The sequence below is a fragment of the Rousettus aegyptiacus genome, unplaced genomic scaffold (genome assembly GCF_014176215.1).
Source record: "Rousettus aegyptiacus isolate mRouAeg1 unplaced genomic scaffold, mRouAeg1.p scaffold_m13_p_5, whole genome shotgun sequence".
Classification (NCBI taxonomy): Eukaryota; Metazoa; Chordata; class Mammalia; order Chiroptera; family Pteropodidae; genus Rousettus; species Rousettus aegyptiacus.
The window spans coordinates 66,770-89,487 of NW_023416308.1; the positions used below are offsets into that span (position 1 = coordinate 66,770).

At 41.6% G+C, this 22,718-nt stretch overlaps 2 protein-coding genes across 6 annotated transcripts; one reads left to right on the top strand and one right to left on the bottom strand.

Moving 5' to 3' along the window:
• ZNF10 (zinc finger protein 10) lies at nt 1-14,870 on the bottom strand. Of its 5 annotated transcripts, none has more exons than XM_016146026.2 (6): nt 14,702-14,870; nt 14,285-14,419; nt 9,662-9,752; nt 8,342-8,468; nt 7,931-8,026; nt 1-3,939 (listed from the first exon to the last, which is right to left on the bottom strand). In XM_016146026.2, the coding sequence occupies exons 2-6, from the start codon at nt 14,374-14,376 to the stop codon at nt 2,474-2,476; spliced, it is 1,872 nt and encodes a 623-aa protein (XP_016001512.2). In that variant the 5' UTR covers nt 14,377-14,419; nt 14,702-14,870; the 3' UTR covers nt 1-2,473. The 5 variants fall into 5 exon arrangements, with proteins under 5 accessions (XP_016001512.2, XP_016001514.2, XP_016001513.2 ...); XM_016146028.2 differs by lacking the exon at nt 14,702-14,870 and adding an exon at nt 13,433-13,537 and having other exon boundaries at nt 14,285-14,567; XM_016146027.2 differs by lacking the exon at nt 14,285-14,419.
• Nucleotides 14,855-22,594, top strand: ZNF891 (zinc finger protein 891). Its single transcript, XM_016146029.2, has 2 exons — nt 14,855-15,017; nt 18,123-22,594. The coding sequence occupies exon 2, from the start codon at nt 18,238-18,240 to the stop codon at nt 19,864-19,866; it is 1,629 nt and encodes a 542-aa protein (XP_016001515.2). The 5' UTR covers nt 14,855-15,017; nt 18,123-18,237; the 3' UTR covers nt 19,867-22,594.
• The last annotated feature ends 124 nt before the right edge of the window (nt 22,595-22,718 follow it).

Below are 22,718 nucleotides of genomic sequence, written 5' to 3' on the forward strand. Positions count from 1 at the left end.
TTCATTTTTCACAATTCATTTATTTTTACATATTTGAGCTTATTCCATATTGACATTTATCATGCTTTTTCATAACACATGACAGCCATCAACCTTTTTCCTATGTTACCAAATTATGTTTGCATGATTTTAGTGTCTGCATATTACGTGGATATCCTATAAATAACCATCTTGCTATTATACATTTTTACATAGCAAATTTTGCACCATCGTAGGTAATGTTTCAGTGATCATCCACAGACCTATATCTCTTCCCACATTCGTAGGCTGTTAACAATAGTAATGTTATTAATAGCTAACACATACAGTACTATGTGCCAGGCACTGTTTTAAGCACATTTTACACGTTATCTTGCCGATCCACACAGATCTCTGAGGTAGGAATAGTAGTAGTATCTCCACTCCATTACACAGCTGAGTAACATTGAGCCATAGGCTATTAGAAAGTCTAGGGGCCCAGTTCATAGACTGCTCTCCCCTGAAGAAGCCTGCTTACAATGAAAACTAGTTCTGATAGGGCATGCTAACGTGAATGGCATGTAAGCACTGAGGACAGCAGCAGTAATGGCTGGACCTGTGGTCTTGTTCTGGGACTGATTCACTCACAACACGAGCCCTGAGCCAATCACAGTGTCTCAAACGTACAATGAAGAGTACGAGCTGGATAGTCTCATGTTCCTTGTGGTATCTAAAGTCTCACAATCCTAACAATCATTTCTAGATTTTTTTCCCGGGAGAGATATAAAGATCTTTGTCCTGTTGGTATCAACAACATTTGTCAGTCAACAATAATAGAGCATTTCACATATATATTTTTTGCTAGAAAATGGCAAGTAATGGTCCGTCCCTACACACAGCAGAACCATTGACAGAATGAATCGGAAAAAACAGATTCCCTTTGTAAATCTTCTTAAGGTCATGAACTTATCAGAGAATCTGAAAATTAGGGTCCGCTCCCCAGAAGAAAAAACCTTTGTACGAAAACAAAAACTTTGCATACAGCATTAAAATTTGTTTATGGATCCTCAAAAATGAATTCATACACCCACTATGGGTCGGTGATATCCTCAGGTTGATAAGTTCTAATATAAAAGAGACAAATATATGGCTGAAAGGGAATTGAGAATTCAAGGAGTTATTAGCACTCAAGAAGGATTAAATTAAATAACAGACACTAGAGTGAAGCAATAACAGTAATATTAATAATCACAGCTAATAATTATAAAGCACTTAGTATGTCAGACACTATTCTAAGCTGTTCATCTGTTTACTCATTTAGTTCTCACCACAATCCTACGAGGGAAGTAATATCCCTAATTTACAGAGGAGGATATCTATAAGTTATGCACAGAGAAGCTAGGTAGCACACTCAAGTTCACCCCTCAAGTTTAGGACAGAGGTGGGATGTTGACTTGGGTGGTCTAGCTCAAGCTTATGCTCTTAACCACTACATGTTCTTTATAAAGATGAGAACTACTCTGGAAGGAGAGTACCTTTGGGTAGGGCTGTCTATTTCATGAGGACACTAATTCAAGTATTTCCCAGGTACCTATTCCCACTCAAATGGAGCCCTCCCTGGTGTGTTCAAACAGTCAAAGCTCCTCTGGACCCCAACATCCAGAGAATCACTGTTTTCAAATTCCCAGGAGACTTTAGCACCCTGTCTCAAAGAGTGTAACTCTATGACCCAAAACAACTTAGAATTAATCAGAAAGTTTGCTAGTAGGTGGTTCTCAAGCTTCCTTGATAGTGAAATAGAGAAACTAGATATCCTCTTTAAATATTAAAAAAATTATTACACTAAATAGGCTATAAAACTCACTCATAACCTCATTATCTAACAAATCGATTCTGTTCATTTATCCATCAATACTTTTCAATTCTTGCCCACATGCAAATATATTTTTAATAGGTACCAATAGTAAATGTGTTATTGTTTTCCATTATATGCATTCTCCCTGCTAAACAAAATGTGGTTATATCAAACACATAAAACAGACCTAACACTATCAAGTGTTCAAGAAGAGAGGAACAAGCAAGTAAAAAAATGGCATGTTAATTCAATAGAACATTATTTTCTATCTTTTGTTACAATAACTGTATCACTTTTCTATTCTACTCAGAATGACTCTCATTTATCTTTTTGAAGTAGCATCACCATTTACTTATTTGTTGAAGATAAAAATCTGGATCATCTCTCAACAACTCACTTATTTGGTGGTTCCTTCTCAGATTTTAGCACTTAAGGCTTGGTCAAGAATGCTCCCAGGCCAACTGTTTTTATAGAAGTTTGTGGAAAGAAGGAAATCTGATGTATTTCTGTACTTAAGTGAAATCTGCGGGTTTCTCCCCTCCAGGAGTAATTCTCTAGTACAAGAGGATAGGAATAAGACAAAGCATTTCCTCAGAGATTACATCTGTACAGCTTCTCTCCAGTTCTATTTTTCTTTGTGAAAAGCTTCCCACATTCATATTAATAAGTGTTTTCTCTTGTATGGTCTGTCTGGTACCTAGCAAGGCTGGGGCTATCAACAAGTGCTGTCCCACACTGCTTACACGCTAAGAACTGCTCTCCAGTGTGAGCTATTTGATGTACTATAAACGGAGAGTTCAGGCTAAAGGTAATTCCGCACCGGTTACATTTATAGGTCTCTTCTCCAATATGAATTCTCTGATGCTTAATAAGGTCATTCTTCCTGATAAAGGCTTTTCCACACTGGCAACATTCATATGGTTTCTCTCCAGTGTGGATTCTCTGATGCACAATGAGGGCAGAACTCTGGCTGAAGGATTTTCCACAATCATGGCATTCGTATGGTTTCTCTCCAGTGTGGGTTCTCTGATGTGAGAAAAGGTGAGAGCTTCGACTGAAGCATTTCCCACAATCTTTACACTCAAAGGGTTTCAGTCCAGTGTGAGTTCTATGATGCACAACAAGGTGAGATCTCTGGCTGTAAGACTTCCCACATTCATTACATTCATAGGGCCTCACTCGAACATGAGTTCTCTGATGCAGAATGAGATGTGTGCTCTGTCTGAAAGATTTCCCACATTCAGGACATTCGTAAGGTTTCTCTCCAGTATGAGTTCTTTGGTGCCTAATAAGCCTGGAGCTATGAACAAAAGATTTCCCACACTGATTACATGTGTACAGTTTGTCTCCTGTATGAGTTCTCTGATGAGTAACAAGGTGAGAGAACCAGCTGAATGATTTCCCACATTCTTTACATTCATAGGGTTCCTCACCAGTGTGAGTCTTTTGATGTCCAATGAGGTGAGAACTCCGGCTGAAAGATTTTCCACATTCTTTACACTCATAGGGTTTTTCTCCAGTATGAATAAGTCGGTGCCTGGTAAGATTAGAGCGCCAGCTGAAGAACTTCCCACATTCCTTACACTGATAGGGTTTCTCTCTGTGTATAGCCTTTGATATACCAAAGGATGTGCCATGAGTAAGAGAGTTATCGTCATCAGGGCATTTGTAGGGTTTATCTCCTGTTTGAGTCCTTGCTAATTGAATAAGGTGAATGTTCTGACAGAAGTTTTGGCCACATTCATCACTGTTACTTGCATAGCTTTCCTGATGACCACTAAAAACTAAATCATGTTTTAAACTTTTAGTACGCGAGTCATGTTTATGGAAATACTCTCTCAGTACTAGCTGAGCAGGAAGAAGACAGTTTGCCCCGTATTTACCTCTTTCGCTGAGCCTCTCCTGAGTAAGTACTTTCTTTTGGGTGAATGCCACTTGCCTCAAATGTCTCTCCTGCTTTTCCTGATACTTATCAAACTGATCTTCACATTGCCAGACTTCTTCTAACGACAAATACCAGAGATCGTTCTTTGTCATTCCTTCCATTTTGATGTCATAGAATTTTTTATCTGTAGAAATGCTCTTACTAGAAATTGATGATTTAATTTCAACTGCAGTATCCCAATCTGAAAAAAATGAAAAAGCTTTGCGTAAGTAAAAAAGTATTAATGTTAGAAAAGTTGATGTATGTGGAGACAAAGCATGTACACCATGCAGAGTTGCTTTTAGATGTGGTTCTGTAGCATTGATAGAGAATGAGAAAGAACACAGCAGTGAACAGGAAGTGCACCGGGCAACCTGGCGCACAAAAGGAGTGAAGAGCACAAAGAGAAGCCGCAGGACTGGGTGCGACACGTGGGGATCAGCACATGTGGTGGCGGGTGTGCCGATTCCACAAAATTCCACAGAAAGGACTGCAGTGTCGTTATCTCATCTGACCACAGAATCTAAGGGGTCTGCTTGTTGCCAGACCCGCCCTGACATGCATCATTCATATTACAGCTAATTTAACATTCCTGAACCATGAATGCAGCCACGTCAGGCAACGCCTTTTATCTACATCACTAAAGCACTAGAGAATAATGCCCAGATGACAGTCACAACGAACCTCTCAGAAAGACCATGTGATAGGCTAGAAGAGCAACTGCACAGAAGTTATCCAGATACAGATTCAAATCTTTAGGCTCTAATCTAAGCTGTACCATTACTAACTCATTGTAAATTTAGACAAGTTGCTAAACTTTTCAAAAACCATTCTGCTTATCTGTAATCCAAGGAGGATTATATTTATCATGTAGAATTATCATGAGTATCACATAAGGTGTGAACTCATTAAAGCCTGACACATGTATGGCCATAGCAATACCACTTAAAATAATTACTATCATTATTCCCGTCTCCTACGTTGATTCCTTTGTTCTGAGACATCAAGACTTAACTAATTGGACCAACACCATAGGCTACTAACTCAAAACCTGGACCCAAACTCACATTCTCTTGGACTTTTTGTGCATCTGCTTATACCCATGTATATTACTGCAAATGTTTCCTCTGGTTAAGAGCCTATGTTTGTTTCTCAAGGCTTTTTGGGTAACATGTTTGATTCCAAACCTAGGAGTAAAACCCAATTTACACAATAGCACCTCCTCCAACATGAGTGGGCTAATATCCCACACTTAGTCGGTGTACAGGTTAAACAGTGTCCCCCAGAGAAGATATGATGAAGTCCTACCCCCAATATTTCAGCATGAGACCTTCTTTGGAAGCATAACCATTGCATATGTAATCAGTTAAGATGACGTGGTACTGCATCTGGGTGGGGGCTCCTAATCCATCATGACTGGTGTCCTTCTAAGAAGAGGAGAGGCGATAAAGAGAGAGATACAGGAAGTATGGCCGTGTGAGGACGGGGTGAGGCATCTACACACTGCAGGGCACCTGGGCTACCGGAGCTGGAAAAGGCGAGGAGGATCTTCTCCTAGAGGGAGCATGGCCCTGCTGACACCTTGACTTCAAACTTCTGACCTCTAGAACTGTTAAGACAATACATTTCTGTTGTCTTAAGCCATCCGATTTATGGAACTTGGTTTTGGCAGCCCCAGAAAACAAATGCACCTGGTAAATGCTCCTGTGCCAGGCTCCTGACTGCCTTCTGTATACAATCCAATCCCCGCCAGTCCAAATTTTCACTCACAACTTTGTTAGGAGATTCCTCTCCAGCTGATTTCTTTTTCTTTTTCTTTTCTTTTTTCTTTCTTTTCTTTTATTGGTGGTAAAATATATATATCATAAAATTGACCATCTTAACCACGTTTAAGGGTAAAGTTCAGCTATTAAGTACATTCACATTGCTGTGTAGCCATCGCCGGCATCCATTCCCAAAACTCTATGCATCTTGTAAAACTGAAGCTCTGTCCCTATTAGATACTAACTCCCCATTCTCCCCTCATCCCAGTCCCTGGCAACAACCATTATCCTTCCTGTCTTTGATTTTGACAACTTCATATAACTGGAGTCATTCAGTTTGTCTTTTGTAACTGGCCTATTTCACTTAGTGTAACAAAGTTCATCCATGTTGTAGCATATTATAAAATTTCCTTTCTAAGACTGAATAATATTCCATGGTGTATATGCATGTGTACACACACACACATGCGCTCACACATACTGCTACTCTGATGAATTCTGATGGGAAATATACCATCTTGTCCCTTTCTGCCCTTCCACCCAGGGCAACAGAATTTCATGGAGTTTTTCAAAATACAAATGCCAAATGGAAAATTGAAAAATGAACATGTGTGATGAGAAATGAGGGTTGAGAAACAATGGAGAAAAACGAAGTGCAGTGTTTGAACATATGAATGGATGCTTTCCTTTATTAAAATCCTAAGAAATCTTCTACACATTAACATAACCAATCAAGTGAGTTATCTTTGAAATCTGTAGCATCCATTAATCAATTGGTCATCTGCATTTTAAAAGCCATTACTCATTATACTTTTTATTTTGATGATGATATTCACACATCTGTGTAGATTCCCTTAAATTCCATGTGTTTCACCACATGGAGTTTTGGTATTTCTTCTGACGACAAATTCTCAATAAAAATCTAATCTGCTGGATCCAGTCAGCTACATTTGGATACTTTTCGACAGATATTTAGGAAAGCTTGCTAAATAAATGAATACCTGAATGGAAAAAAAATAAAGGAAATAACAGAGAAATGAAAGAAAACAGAGAATAATCTTGCCTCCTATGGTATTTTTGAGAGCAGCTGACTGATTGTTTTTAACAGCATATTGAAAGACCTGCCATTGAGACAGAATTTGAGTTACCTACAAAACCAAATATAAAAAATGTCAAAAAAGGTTTGATATTTAAAAAAGCAGTAAGTCCTCAACGTCCTCAATAAGGGTCTGCAACATGAAGCGAAATATATAATGAAACCGTTTTTACCACAGCTTAATTGATATAAACCAGACTTAAGTTTCTATGGCATCTCATCATCGTTATAATAGAACAGCACTGAGTGAAATGTTATTCGAGGACCTGCTGTAAAGTGGACGCTCAGAAAAGGGAGGGACTAGTTCCTAATGAGGAGTCCTTAACGGTTCACTGAGTATGGCCTTGAGGCAAAACTCCCAGGACAACTACAAGTCTGACAGATTTTATGTATGTCATACTCAAAGCAGAGATGTAGGGAAACACCTCATGTGTGTAGACATTAGTATCAGATGGAAACGACTGGAGGCCACCCTGGACTTGGGAAGCTATGTGTCTGAGCCGACGTGGAGCCCCTGGCAAGTGTCCCGGCTGCCCTGCCCCTTGTGAAGTAGGCTCTATGTAGTGTGACACAGATAGCAATCTCCAGGAGGCCTGAAGAGGAAAATGTCTGAGAACTGAGCTCAGAAAAACCGATCAGGGAAAAGATCGCTGACAGAGAACAGAGAAGGACGACAGAAGACTGCTTGCTATTTCTAAACCGAAAAGGCTGATTTTCCATACACAGGGAAGGTGGGAAAAGAAGCGATGTTAGGAACCCTTTCATACTGATTTGCATTTTTGATATTAAGATTAAAATGAAATCGGCATAAATTATGATGACATTACAAAAGAGTTAGAGTGCAGTGAGGACACAGGTGTTCGGGAGCCGCGGTTCCGGAGAGGAAGGAGAATGAAGCAGCGGGAACCGGGAGCCTCTGCCACTGTTTTCTAACTGTCGGAGAACAACCGGGGACACTGGCAGGGGTGGAGTCCCACTGCACGGGCTACGCGGAGGCAGGGGGCAGGGGCCACGTGAAAGGGGAAAGACAGGCAAAGATGGAAACCGGACTCTATGAAAACGCCAGAACGGGGCTGCTAGAGTGGGTGGTAATCAGCAGGGCTCGACCCGAGCCCATCAAGAGAAAGATGGTTTTGATAAAAAAGTAAGACACCTCTGTCTCTGAATCCAAATGCAAGAGTGACAAGATTGTCAAAAGACGACTAGCAGTGGGAAGTAGGAGGTGAGCAAACTCAGACTTCTCTGAAAGGAGGACTGGTGACCACTGTCTCAGGGATTCTAGCCTAGCAGGTCATCTGGGTTCCTGCCAGAAACGCCTCTGGCTTGGTCCTCACCTGGGTGGGTGTGGTGGCGAACCCCTCTTTCCAACAGCCACGGCTCTTCCCCCTTCTCCAAGTGCAGGATCACGTCTGGCTTTGGGAGCTGATGTCCTGTTCACAGTGAAAGATACAAAACTGGGTTAGGGCCAGGAGCTCCAGGCTGGACAAAAAGAAGCATCCCAACCCCCAACCCTTCATAGTTCTGGGGAACTCTAAGCTATAGACCACAGGTGAGGCTATGGAGTCAGCAAAATATGCATTTTCAAAAATTCAACAAATGAAAACAACTTTTTTCACAAAAGCAGTATAAAGAAAGAGGTCCAAGCTCACGCTTGGGTATTTGCTCCAGGGTCTCCACATCTTTTGATCAGTAAACAACCAAGACATGACAGGGAGTGTATCTCCCAACACAGAGGTTAGTCTTACCTAATGAAAGCAGATTCTTATAGTTCTCCAGCGTCACATCTTTGTACAGGATCTGCTGAGTCGTGTCCAAGAGCTGCCACTCCTCCCTGGTGAAGTTTACAACTACATCCTTGAAGGTCACCAGTGTCTGCAACACGAAACACGTTTGTACTGAGCCAGAAGTGTGTCTTTGCTCTCCCTCCCTGAATACACACAGGAAGAGAGACTGGGCAGATAGCACTGGGGTTGGTTAGAGGACGGACCAGGATGCACGCTAGAAGTTAGTAGGATTTTTGTCGGCTTCTGGGCAAGGCCTAACAGGAATGGTTATTAGGTACCTACTGTCCAAAAACCAGTTGTTATGCTTTAGGTTTAAAAAATCTCAGAAACACTTTAAGTTGATTTTGCTATAAAGTTATAGGAAGGAGAACCAGACACTGAAGGTTAATTCTACATTTGTATTACGTGAAATAAAAAACCTAATTCAAGGCTGGAAAAGAGGAGAAAATGGTCTTGAGTTCAGGACAACTTAATGCTTAAAAGGCTAACCCTAGACATGTTTTATGACCTAAAGTAATTATCTAAAACATTTTTCTAAACATTTATAGGCATAAGACAATGGAGAAAAGATTACATTTTTATCATAGCAAACAAGTTGAGAAGTGAAGATTGTAAGTGGGGAAAAACATGTTTTAACGATGAGAATTTCTCATCAATGGCTACGAAGGTCAGAAGACAGTGGAGGAATATTTTTAATGTTGGGGAAAAAAACCATCTGTCAAGGCAGAATTTCTGTGTGCAGTGGCAGTATCTTTCAGGAATGATGCAATACACACTCTCGAATTAAGTAAAACACAGAATTCGTCGCGAGCGGATCTGCTCTAAAAAACGCGGTAGAGGCAGCTCCTCAGGCAGAAGGGGATCGGTGCTGGGGAGAAACTTTTAATCTCAGAAATAAACAATGTGCAACGACAGCAGCGGCTGTCTGGGCGAATGCGACGAACCGGCTCCCGGAGTCCGCGCTGCGCAGGGCGGCGGGAGCCGCCGGGTTGCCGGGTCGTCACCGGGGCCCAGTGGCCCCGCCCCGCCCCGCGAGCTCCCCTCCCCGCCCCGCCCCGCCCCGCCCCGCCCCGCGCCGCGTGCAGGGCGCCTGGCGGTTACGCAGCACCAGCCAGCGCGGGGGGCGCGCACGTTCTCAGCTTGCGCCAGCCGCGGGGCAGTGGGGGCGGGAGGGCGTCCCGCTCCCTGGCGTCGCCCCCGGCCTCCCGCCCCGCTGCCGAGGCGCTCGTGCTTCTCTGACCGCCGCGCTGCGGGGCCGGGGCCGCTGCGCGCCTGACTTACGCGGGCCGCGGCGGCAGGGGACGCGGCTTCCATGCCCCGCTCGCTCTCCACGACGCTCTCTCGAGTAGCAGGAGACCCCAGGAAGGCGAGGCTGGGGGAGAAAGACACGTGAGGGCAGCCCGCTGGGACCCCGGGCCCGGCCTCCCCGGCGCCGCCCCCCGGAGCGACGGGCCACGTTCCGGGCGCAGGGGGGCCGGAGCTGGGCGGCCGGCCGCGCCCCCGCAGTGCCACGCTCGGTTCCACGGGGACGAGTTGGTTCTGCAATGACAGATCCTCTTTTCGGAGAAAATCAAACAAAAAACAAAAGCTGACTCGGTCTGATGCCCTCAATTTACAGATAAGACAGAAAATAAGGGTTTTCTCCAGCTCAGCGCAGAAGGCAGTCCGAGATTTGAAGCGCGAGGAAAACGAGCCGCACGGCTGCTGGCCTGAAGGCGGGAGGTGCCCCGTGGGAGCTAATGCAGCACCCGGCTGACAGCCAGCAAGGAAACGGGGGCCTCGGGGACAAAGCCACGGGGAACTGGAGTCCACGGGCCGGTAGAGTGAGCGTGGAAGCGCGCGGTCCCCACAGCCTGCAGGTGAGACCCTGGGTGGCCAACGCTCCTTGTCAGCTGTTGGACAACTGAGCAGAAGCCCCAGTGGACTCCTCCCTACGGAACCGCCAGCGAGGGAAGGGGTGCCGTTTGAAGCTGCTACATTTGTGGAAATTCATTAAACAGCAACTGAAAACGAATGCCTGGCCAACTATCTTTTAAAGGTAATTAACACTCAGGAAAAGAGACGCATTCACCTACACGGTCGTCAGCACCAGCGCCAGTCATTCTCCCTGGCACATGCGGAGTGCCATCTGGTTTCATTTCCCTCCTCCCAGAAGGACATCTTTGAACAAGTCTGCTGGTAATAAATTCTCTCAGCTTTCGTATGTCTGACGATGTCTTTATTTTGCCTTTGTTTCTTTTTTAACAGCTTCATTGAGATATAACTCACATTCCATACAATTCACCCAAAGTGTACACATTCAGGGGGTTTTGGTAAATTACATTATTAATCCTTAAAATCTGCCATTTTAACCGTTAGTAAGTGTACTATTCAGTGGTATTAATTACATTCACAATGTTGTGCAACCATCACTAGTAATCCCAAAACTTTCTCCTCATCCCGAACGGAAGCTCCTACACATTAAAAATAACCCACTACTCTTCCCTCCCCTCTGACCCATGCTGTCTCTGTGAATTTGCCTATTCTACACCACCATGTACGTAAAATCATACAACATTTGTGCTTCTGTGTTTATCTTATTTTACTTAGCATACATTCCCATCGACAACCCTACGGTGTGATTTCTATAAAGCCCACTAAGAAGCAGTAAGATCTGATAAATCCCACTAATGACATTATCAAAGGAAAACCACGGCTGTATGTAAAATCAACCAAGCAAGGTGAAGAGTAAAACAAGCGGTAGGACTAGAATTAGATTGTGGGGGGAAATCAACATTTAGAAAGCAAGTAGAGGAGAAAGGGAAGCCCAAAGAGGAGGCAGAGAAAGACCCACTGGAGAACGGGAGGGTTCAGAAGAGAGGCATGTCAGGGGAAGGAAGAATTTCAGCGAGCGGAGACTAAAAGACTTAAGATAAACTAAGGACTGAAACGTACCAGCCTGGCTCGATAGGGCTTCACCGTGATTTGGGGAAAGCAGTTTCAATATACTGGTGGGAACAGGAGACAGATCCCATGGCAGGAATGGAAAGCTTGGAGGTAAAGAAAGAAGAACAAAGGCAGAGGTAGAAGAGGTGGTGGGGCCAAAACTCAAACTTGAGAGAGACTATAGGCTGATAGGAAGGAAGCAGCAGACAGGGGGGCTGGAGCTGGAGGACAGAAGGGGGAGGAAGGGATGGTCAGAAGCTCAGACTAGGGATCAGGCTTGAGGGGAGGGAGCTGGCGGTGCATCTTTCTGTGCCTCCCTTCAGAAGTCACACCTCCCAACTCTTACCTTCTGTCTCCCTATTCCTTTGACGGGCTTGGAAAGACCTCTGTGATTGCATGGAAACCACCCGAATAATCCAGAGTCATCCTCCATTTTCAGGTCCTTAGTTGAATCATATCTGCTAAGTCCCTTCTGCCATATAAGATAATGCAGCCGCAAGTTTTGGGGATTAGGGCCAGTAGCCTGCCTCCCACCTGGGCAGCAATGCCCCCCCCCCAAAAAAAATGCTTCTAGAACCAGCAAGAAGGCTATGCAAACTACTGAGGCCCAAGCGTTCCCACAGCGCAGCAGGCTTCTACATTCTGGGCCCTGACAACTTCTCAACCCTGACTCCCCGGCACCTGTCCCATTCTCACTATGCCTCATTTAAATGCCGCCTGTTCCCAGAAGCCTGCGGGTTGTCCCAGAAAGCATCAGTGGTCCCTAGCCAGTAATCACAGAGCACTCTGCCTGACGAAGCTGCCAGCACTTCAGCACTCTGCCTCAGGCTACCACTACTTATTTGCCCGCCTCTCTTATGAGATAATGAACCATTTGAGAATTGGGACAATCTCACTCTAAATCTCAAAAAGAGGAGAGCTCTAACAGCCAGAAGACTTAAGAAAGCTGGCTGATACAAGGCATGCTTGAGGAATACTACAGATGAAAGTGTACTGTAAGCTAAACAGAGATTTTACAACATGAAACTTCTTTTTCCTTAACATAAACATTTTAGAACTTAAAAAGTTTTTTAAACTGTATGCCACTAACTTTTCAGTGCTTGAACTATGTGATAAAAACCAAGGAAACTCATCACTTCTAGGAGTATTCTTCCTTTAATAGAAATATTTCCTCACCAAGTTATAAAGAAATAAGTCACTTCCAAAACATTTTTAAGATGAGAATATAAAGGAAATAACAAACTGCATGGGGTTTCTTAAAAAAAAAAAGTTATATTTTCTTGACATGTGAATTTGATCTATAAATAGAATTTTTCTCATTCCTATTCTTCATTTTTATTGTGTATTTCCTAGTAAGGTTTCAAAGTTTTCTCATAATTCAGGCATATTTCTAGTTAAAATTAATACTAGGTAATATCTTCCCACTGTGAATAGACTTTCTTTCATAAAAGTATGTGCTTATTATTGAGAACAGTAAGCAATCTGTTGATTTGTTTCCTTTTCAGCCACTTTACTAAAAACTCATTGATGTTAACTGAATCTCTTGTACATGTTGGGGATATAGTTAATTAATTACTAAGGGTAATTCTGTAATCTCTCTTCCAGGTAGTCTTTGATTTTATGTGAATACTGTATTCCCCTATGCTGAATTTCAAGACAATTTCTATATAAAATACTGATAAGCAGACTTTCCCATTTAATTTATGATATGTATCTCAAATACTTGACCTATAACTGGCACTTGCTAAGAGCTCAAGAAATATGTGTTGAGAGAAGGAATGAAAGAACAAATGAACAATTTTCAAGAAAAGGCAGAAGTGTATACAATTCATCCAGGAGGCTTTGCAAAACAGAGACAATTTTAATGAAACAAAGAGTAGATCAGATCATACTTAGGTTAAAGAGAAAAGCTGGTGTAGTGTTGAGGAGGTTTAAAAAGAAGAGGTAAGGAAGAGTTGTGCTATTTATTTCCCAGGTAGACAGTCAATTGTAGTGAACATTCAAAGCTGACTAACATGTTAGCTAGCATTCTGGATGACATCCAGTCTCCCTCCCTTTTTTTCTTTTTTTTCTTTTAAACATAGTATATTCTGCTATTAAGGTATGGATAGACTTGAAATTCATTACCTTCTCCACATACTTTAGGTGGGGTCTATGGAATTCTGATGTCAGCCTTATCTTCAACATTCATACTAGATGTCAGATGATACGAATTATCTTAATTTAAGAACTCTAGTGTCAAGGGAAAATAAAAATAATTAAATTTATGAGATGTCGGTGAAAAATAAAACTAGGATAAACACAAACACACCACCAGTAAGTCTGAGTTAAAAACAAAAAGAACCAAAACACAAAAAACAAAACCTGAAGAACAGGAAGCTAGGAGCTAGATATATGTTTTTTTAAAAGGCCACACGCAACCTGCTTGATCCTAAATACTTTTAGACTAGACCAAGAAATAGAAATCTATACAGCTCTTTCTGCCACCGAACTTATTAAAAGTAGACCTACGTAATCAATGGCTGTAGCACAAAACTTCTACAACATCCTCAAATAGAAAAACCAGTAGTATGTAGTTTTAAAATCCAATATAACAATGTTGGATTTTTCCTAGAAACATAATGCTTTTACTATTAACAAATTTCCTACTCTAACAAAAAAGAGCAAGATCATTTTCAGCAGATGCTAGAAAGGTCGTATGCGAAATTTTAAACATCTAGTTCCAGTCGGAAAGGGAAAAAAAGCAAGCAGGAATAGAAGAAACCTTCTTTTGCATCACTGAGAACATGTGCTTCAAACGCACAACCACCGCCACACGGCACATGCGGACACTAATGGTTGTCGTTAGTCTTGAAAAAACCAGGAACGTTAGCTATTAACGCTACGACGTGAATTCAAAAAGTACCACACAAGGGGAAAAATTCATGCAAGAGATAAAAATTACCGCTAAGAAGAAAAATTATGTATTGATGAAATTACCTTCTACCCAGAACGATGAGGCAAACAAATCGCAATATTGCTAAAAGGACAGATACGTGTCCGACGACGAAACAAGCACGGCACCTTCGCATCTACCTGTCCGAACCCCCAGAGGCTGCGATGCGGGAAGCGATCCTGTCACAAAGGCAGCAGCGACGGCTAATCAATGAGGAGCGGGGCCTCCGCGGAGGGCGGCGCGGCAGGGACGGGGACAGCGCCAGGACGAGGGGCGGCGGCGCTGCCTCGCGGCCACCCCCTCGCCCGCCCCCCCACGCGCCCACGCGCCCACGCGCCCCTCCGGCCACGCCGCGCGCCCCCGGCCCCTTACGCACGCGCCCACGGTCGGGCACGCGCATGCGCACTCACGCGCCCGGGCCCTCACGCTCGGCCGCGCCCCCGGCTCGACCACTCACGCACCTTCCGAGCCCCTCGCGCATACTCTGAGTCTCGCGCCGCGGCCCCTCCGCGGAGAACGGCGTCCGTGACGTAGGGCCCAGAATCCCTACGCGAGGCGGCGCGAGGTCTCCTGGGAAATGTAGTCCTGGTCCCCGACTCCGGGGCCACCAGCGCGAGAGGGAGCCCCGCCTTCCTCCTGACGAGCGGCTCGGGGCGCCGCTGCCCGCTCATCGCTTCTGCGCTATCCATTCTCGCCGAGGCCGGGTCGTTCCAACGCGGAGAGGCAGGTACCCCGAGGACAGGTGAACGCGATGGAGGAGACGCGGCGAGTGAGAGGGTAGGTGGGCAGCAGTCATCTGAGTTCCGCTGCGTGCGGGGAGGGCCCTGCCTTGACAGCCGCCGGGAAACGGGCCTGAGGAGACGGGAAGCCGGGTGCAGCGGGGGCGGTCCTGGGAGGGACCTTCCCCGAGGCTGGGGTTCCGCGGTACCCCAGGGGGCGGGAAGCGGGCGGTGAGCAGGTGAGCCGGGGGCGTTCCTCAGAGGGCTGGAGCAGGTCCGCGAGTTTGACTGTGATCTGTAGGGGAACGGAGCAGGGGTCTCCTGGGTCCACGTCTTACTTTATCTGACGGCTTTTCCAGAAGGTGTAAGGCTAAATCTAGTAATGGATTGCATCACAGTAATAAAATTTCGCTAAGGCAAATTTTAGATTAAAAGAGACTTAAAATTGTATGAACCTTATTTGGACTATAAGTCCAAAGGAAAACATGTTTTTAAAAAGCGTTTATGAGATAAAAATTTGAATACCGCCTATATATTTGATATTAAGGAATTATTGCTGATTCAGTACTGTGATAAAATCCTGGTTATGATTTCTGAAGGGTTCTTATTCAGAGGTAAATTCTGAAATATTTACAAATGATGTCACTTCCAGATCATTTCAAAATAGAGTGATGGGTGCAAGAGTGTTCATTATACTATCACATTATAGTAATGGTAACAGTTTTTCCGTTTTTCTACCATTCTTGCATTCCTCATTAAACCGTGCTTGAATGTGATATGATAATATTGCTTTGATACACTGCCATATTCAATTTAATATTTAACTTAGAACTTTTTCATTGTTCCGAATTATGACTGTACTTCAATCTTCTTTCTTTGTAATATTCCAAAAAGATTTTCCAAGTGTCAGTAATTTGAGAAGCTTTTTTTTTTTTCTATTCTGAAAAATAGTTTTTCCTTTGAAAGTTTCGGCCTCAAAATGTTTAGGGGTAGATATTTTACTTCTGATTAAATATTTTTTTAAAGGGTAATTGTTGATTTAGGTTTTGTAGTTCTTACAGTCAATTTTGGACACTTAGGTTTTTCTAGAAAATTGATCCAAATCTTTAAGTTTGTTTACATAAAGTTCTTCATGCTATTCATTCATAGTGATTTTTAAAATCACTGCTGTAACTATAGCTATTTTTTGCACCCAATATTTATCTGGGCCATCTTTATTTTCTTGATTTGTCCTGCAGGATATATATCTACTTTAATCTTTTCAGAGAAAAAGATTTAAGCTGTTTTTGTAATATTTTAGCTTTGTCTTAATGTTTTTCTGTTTTGGTTTTCTGTTAGAGTAACTTTTGCTGTCAGTTTTTACATTTTTTTTACTTTGTTGCTATTTTTCTACTTCTTGATTTGATTGCTTAATTATTTTCTCTGTAATTTTTTTATTTTCCAAGAAATGGAGACATAAATTTTTTAAAGTCTAAAAGGCTCATAAAACAGGAGGCTCCTGTTTATTCTCAGTGGCAGCCACTTTCAAATTTTTAAGCAGCTCTAGCTTTCAGCTGTCTTCAGTATTTTTTTATTCACCAATGAGACATTTTTCAACTTCTTATTGTGTTAAATGAGAATTTTTACTTTCACATCCTGCCTTCCTTTCCTACATCCTTAAATCACAATGTAATTATATTATAAGTATCGCACTGTAGTTCTTTTGCAAATTTTAGCTAAATCCGTGCTCTGTGTCTTTTTATCGTGATAACTATGTAAAATAGTCTATATTACTGAACTGTAATAAGTTTCTTTCTTGTACATATTTAACTTTTTTTTTTTAACATTGCATTTTTCTTATTCATTTGCTTTGGTTTTCTTAAACCTGTGTAAAATGCCTCTTGATTCCTTTGCCTCAAGGTAAAAACCTGTCGTACAATCTTATAATTTTTCTCTTTTACCAAACACATATCCCAAGGAGCCTTCCATCCTCCTACAATCTAGACTGATCATTATGCATTAGGCGTGCAGCACACCGGCATCCTGGCCCTTCCCTTCGCCCTCATCCACACCCTCATCTCATCTCCCTGTTGGATCTTCTGTTTCCTGGAAACTTCCTTTTCCCTTTTTAGTATATTATAATACTTTCAGACAAGTCTATTTCTGTGTAATTTCCACTAAAGCAACAGTTATATACATTTCTGGTTTAGGGACATAAATCCTACCTGTCAAAGATCTACTTGTCTAAATTAAGATATGAATTCTATAACTTTGTCCATTAAAACTGAACTCTTTTAAAGTATAATACTGAGATGGGAGGCTTGCATTTGAAGGCTAATCTTCGAAAAGAGACCGGTAAAAATATTAGCATAATAGAATATTGCATGATTTACTGTGATCCTTAAAGTTTTCAAGGATTCATCTTTTATAGTCACACTATGTGTTATGTGGGTTTTTTTTATATTACACTGTTATAAAAATTATTCAGGAAAGAACTATGCCATCTAACATTGTTAAGGCTTCACTCCCAAAGCCTGGAGCATAGTTCATCTTTCTCTGTTGATCCCACTCCAGTTTTATGTAGACTAATTTATCAAAAGGAATATGGACTTTGGGGAGAGATTAAATTGGAAGTAATTAAATGAACTTTTGTTTGAGAGTCACAGATCTACCTTTAACAACTCCATTAAAATTCCTAAGCAAAGTAGCAGCCAAATCATCAGTCCTATTCACCATATGTGAAGTCACTCAGGTAAATACCAAGGTACATATAAAACAAGTTTACCTAAAACAGTTGTGCTTAGCAGGAAGATTTAGTCATTCCAAAAATATAACTTAAAAAAATATCAAAGTATGCCCGAAATTTAAATAATTATACCTTTTTAGACTGGTTCTCTTTAGCTGTAATTTCTTTTTAATAATGCATGCCTCTTCCACCCAGGGCTGAGAAATAATCTGCAGGTGAAGCCTGTATAAGTAACTAAGGTAACATTTCTAGATGGTAGCCAAGAATAACTGACTATATTGCATGTCATTACAAATCCCAGTAAAGATTTCAAGCTGGTCAGATCTTGCTTAGCAAGAGTGGGGAAAGTATACACATTTATTTTTATTTTTTACCTTGACTCCGTTGGGGTCATTTCCACCTGTCTTCTTTTATCTGAACCTGCCTCTTTATCTGCAGTGATGATGCCCAGTGAAATGCACCCCTACCATGATTGGATCAGAGAAACAAGAAAGGAAAGATCCTGATCTCCCTACCCTGTTGTACAGGCAGATGCCACTCTCAGACTCTCACGATGGCAGATACTGACCTATCTTCTGTATGGCCTCTGACTGCACACGACTCTACCTGTTTCTGTGTGAGAAATACTGGGGAAGGAATGAGGGTGGCTGGATTTCCAGTAACCTGGTTACAGGGACCGGTAACCTTTAAAGATGTGGCCGTGGAGTTCACTCAGGAAGAGTGGATGATGCTGGGCTCTGCTCAGAGAAGTATGTACAAAGATGTGATGTTGGAAAACTATATAAATCTCATCTCGGTGGAATATCAGTTATGCAAGCCTACTGTGATCTCCCTGTTGGGTCAAGAGACAAGAACTATGAAAAGAATTCCTCAAGGCACCTCTCCAGACTGGGAGATTCAAATTAAAACCAAAGAATCGACTAAGCAGAATATTTTTCAGGAAAAAACATCCAATGGAGTGCAAATGGTAAGATTCACAATGGATGATTGGTCTTCTACATTAAGAGAAGACTGGGACTGCCATAAGATCAGAAGACAACACGAGATCCCAGAGGGTAATTTGAGGCAAGTTACATTTACCCAAAAGCAAACAGCACATCAGGACAGAGTCTGTGACTATCATGAATTAGAGGAAACCTCCAAACTTAGATCAAAACTTGTTTTTTCGAAGAGAGTTTATACCAGCAAACATTGTTACAAATGTTACTTAGATATTGAGTGTTTGAAGCACGATTCAATCTTAAACAATTATGAGAAAAACTCAGTAAGTGAGAAGCTCTGTGAAAATCATGAATATGATAGAGCGCTGTGGCATCTTGAAGGTATTCAAACAGCACAAAAAGTGTACATGTGCTCCAAACATGGTATATACTTCAAAAAGAATATGCTTCCTATACGTAGCAACTTTCATATGGTAAGAAATTCCTGTGAATGTAATAAAAATAGAATCTTCTGTCATTCCTCCCTGAAGCAACAGGAGCAATCTCCTACTGGAGAGAAACATTATGAATGTAATCAGTGCAGAAAAGCCTTCAAAAGGATTTCTAATCTTATTTTGCACAAGAGAAGTCACATGGGTGAGAAACAATATGAATGTAAAGAATGTGGGAAAGTCTTCAGTGATTCCTCAACCCTGAGGAGACATGTAAGAACTCACACTGGTGAGAAACCCTATGAATGTCATCAATGCAGAAAAGCTTTCAGTCAAAAAACGTCTCTTAAGGCTCATGTGAGAACTCACACTGGAGAGAAACCTTATGAATGTCATCATTGTGGAAAGTCTTTTGGAACAAGTTCTTACCTTATAGTGCACAAGAGAACTCACACTGGGGAGAAACTCTATGAATGTAGCGACTGTGGAAAAGCCTTCAACACAAGCTCTCACCTTAAAGTTCACAAGAAAATACACACTGGAGAAAATCTCTATGAATGCAACGACTGTGGGAAAGTTTTTAGTGGTCTCTCATCCCTTCGAATGCATGTGAGAACTCACACTGGAGAGAAACCTTATGAATGTAAGGAGTGTAGGAAAACCTTCAGTGTTTCCTCTTCCCTTAAGAGACATGTGAGAACTCACACTGGAGAGAAACCCTATGTATGTACACACTGTGGAAAAGCCTTCAGTCAGAGTTCTTCACTTATGATACACAATAGAATTCATACTGGGAGAGAATCCCCGTAATCGTTGGCAATATGCAATTCCCATTTTCATTGTCTCAGGGTGGACCCCAAGCTCATTATTTCTGTCCTCTAAGATATGCATTTATGGCTAAAAATTAGTCCTTTAAACATGCCTTTGGTTATATAAAACATTGGTTTGTCACCTTATTTGGTTTTGATTCTAAGTGTCTAATATGGCTTTTTGATCCATACCTATTTAGAATTATGTATTTGCAATATGTGAGGTAAGGTTTTCAGTTTCTTTTTGATTTTTAAGTTAACTTCATTATGTTCAAAATATCTGGACTGTATAGTACTTTATTGATATTTTCTTGAGTTGATTTCTGGCCATGTGGCATATATTGCTAGTAGCCAATTAGACAAGCTCATCCTTCCCTACTGATGACCCGATTTTAGTTCCCAGTACCAATGTCTGTTTACAAAAGTCTTCTCAGTCTTCTTGCAGCCAAGTGTAGCCATATCTCTCATTCCTGATTAATCAAAAATAGTATCCCTAGGGACAGACCTGTTTTTGCACTTTACCTTTCTGCATTCCCCTTTCTTTTCTCTTTGAATCTTTCATTCCTAGAGCTGAAGGAGCCATCTTGCGACCGTGAGAATGACAACTGTGGCCTAAGGATGGTGTAGGAGAAAGAAATCCTGGTTCCTCAAAGACATCTTTAAGTAGCTGGACCAGCACACACTGCTTATGCCTGGACATCTTTTTACATGGGAAAGATAAGCTTATTGCTTTTCTTAAAAGCAGTATACGAATGTAGTCAATACAATAATCATGTTAAAAGAAAAAAAAACGCATGTAGAGTTAACTGTTTTGCATTGGATGTAGACTTTGTCCTTGTGTGAGATCATCTTAAGTAGCATTCAGAAAGGGCAGTTGTGCTGCGCATGCTTGGGGTTGGACTTCTCTACCCGTCCTGGCCCACCGGAGTCCTGACATGCCAGCCACTGGCCTCGGGCTGTCTCACCCAGCACATCTCCCCTGATTTCTTTGCAGCAGCCTCGTGACTGGTTTCCCTGCCTCAGATCTTACTTCATTCCACTGGTTTTTATTGCAGCTGCCACAGCATCCTTCTATTATTTTTTTAAATATTATTATTCATGTTGCTGTTTTTAATTATGAAACTAATACATGCATATGAGAAAAGTGTAAACAGCCTCTGCTCTACACAAGAGAAGGGAAAGCCTTGCCCCAGATTCTACTGCCTTGGAAACTTAGCAATGTAGATGAGTGTGCATTCAGCCAGACTTGATTCTACGTACATACGAATATATCGTTTTACGAAAATTGTCATACCTTTCATTCATATCTTTTTAAACATATGTCAGTACATGTAGTATATGTTGTATGTATTCTATTTCATTCTTAATAGCTGCTTAGAATTTGATTATGTGGACATAACATGTTTTCAATCTATTTCCCCTCCAGATGTCTTTTAACAATACTGCCGTGAACAACATTCTGTGCTGTGTCTTGGTTCCCGTTCCTCTGTTCATCACACTGCTCTCAGGGTGATCCATCCAAAGTACTAATGTGATTATATTACATTTCACTTTTAAGTCCTCCCCTTGTTTTTTCCTCCTTTAAGATAAAGCCTTCTTACAAGACTTCTCACCCTTGGACTCTGACCTGCCTTCTCAGGCCACCTTCCTTGCTCCTGCGTCTCATCGCTCTCTGGATCTCAGCCCGGCCTAGTCGCCCTTTAGGGTGAATTACCCCGTAATTGCTTTACCACACTTTAACACTGTCACAGTATTGCCTGGAGCTTTGGTGGGTGGGAACTTTGTCTAAATTGTTCACTATTTTACTCTGAGTACTTAGCCCATAGTAGCTATCCATTTAAACATTTAAGGTTTTTCAGTTAATTTTTTTACTTAGTGTTTCAGTGGAAGCTTAACTTAAAATAAGGGATGGGATTTAAGTGACTGTATAAGGCAAAAATTAGATGGAATCTCACCCAGCATCGCAACATACTCCATCATGACAGGCACGCAGAAGGAAACCGTGACGAGAACCACAGTTTACTGTTGACATTCTCCCTCTCCCATTGCCTTTCCTCTGCCCCGTCACAAGCTCATCTAGTTTCTTTGGCATGGTCAGGGTTCACATGCCGCTACGTTGTATGCCAAAAGGAGGGAAGTGACCCAGCATTGGTGAGGGTGCAATGTCCCCCTTTAGGCTAGTGTTGGGAGCGTAAATTAATACAGATTCTCGTGATAGGTAAGAAATATGTGTCCAAAGTGAGAATAGTATAACCTTTAACCTAGCAATTTATTTCTGAGCTTTTAGAAAAGAACTCTTCCTTCAAGCATGTATAAGTAACAATGGTCATCTGTTTTATGCTCTAGTGAAAAACTGGAAAATTCCTAAATTACCAGTGACAGCTTTGGTTTTTTAAAATTGCATCTATAAAGTGGAATATGACGCAGTCACTAAAATGTAATTATATATTTTTTGATATCTGGGGATGCATTTACTACATTGTGATTTTTAAAGTACAATTATAAAATCAAAGTATGATCATGTTTTTATTAAAATGTAAATTATAAATATGTGTACATTGAAAATATCCTGGAAAAACATATATAAAAATGATACATGGTTATTTCTGACTCATAATTTTTGTCTTACCTATGTGTTAAGTTTTCTAGTTTAAATGGTAAACAGAGCTCAGTGGTTTTTTTTTTTTTTATTAAACAATTCTATCATGAATTTCTTAATAAATATCAAAAGTATGGCTTTTAATGTCTTCGAAGTTGTAAATTGATTTTTTAGGTTATTGGATATATAGTCTATCCCTTTTGTAAATAAGATTTTTTTTTTTTTTTTTGCATTTCTAAACCACCTTTTCAACC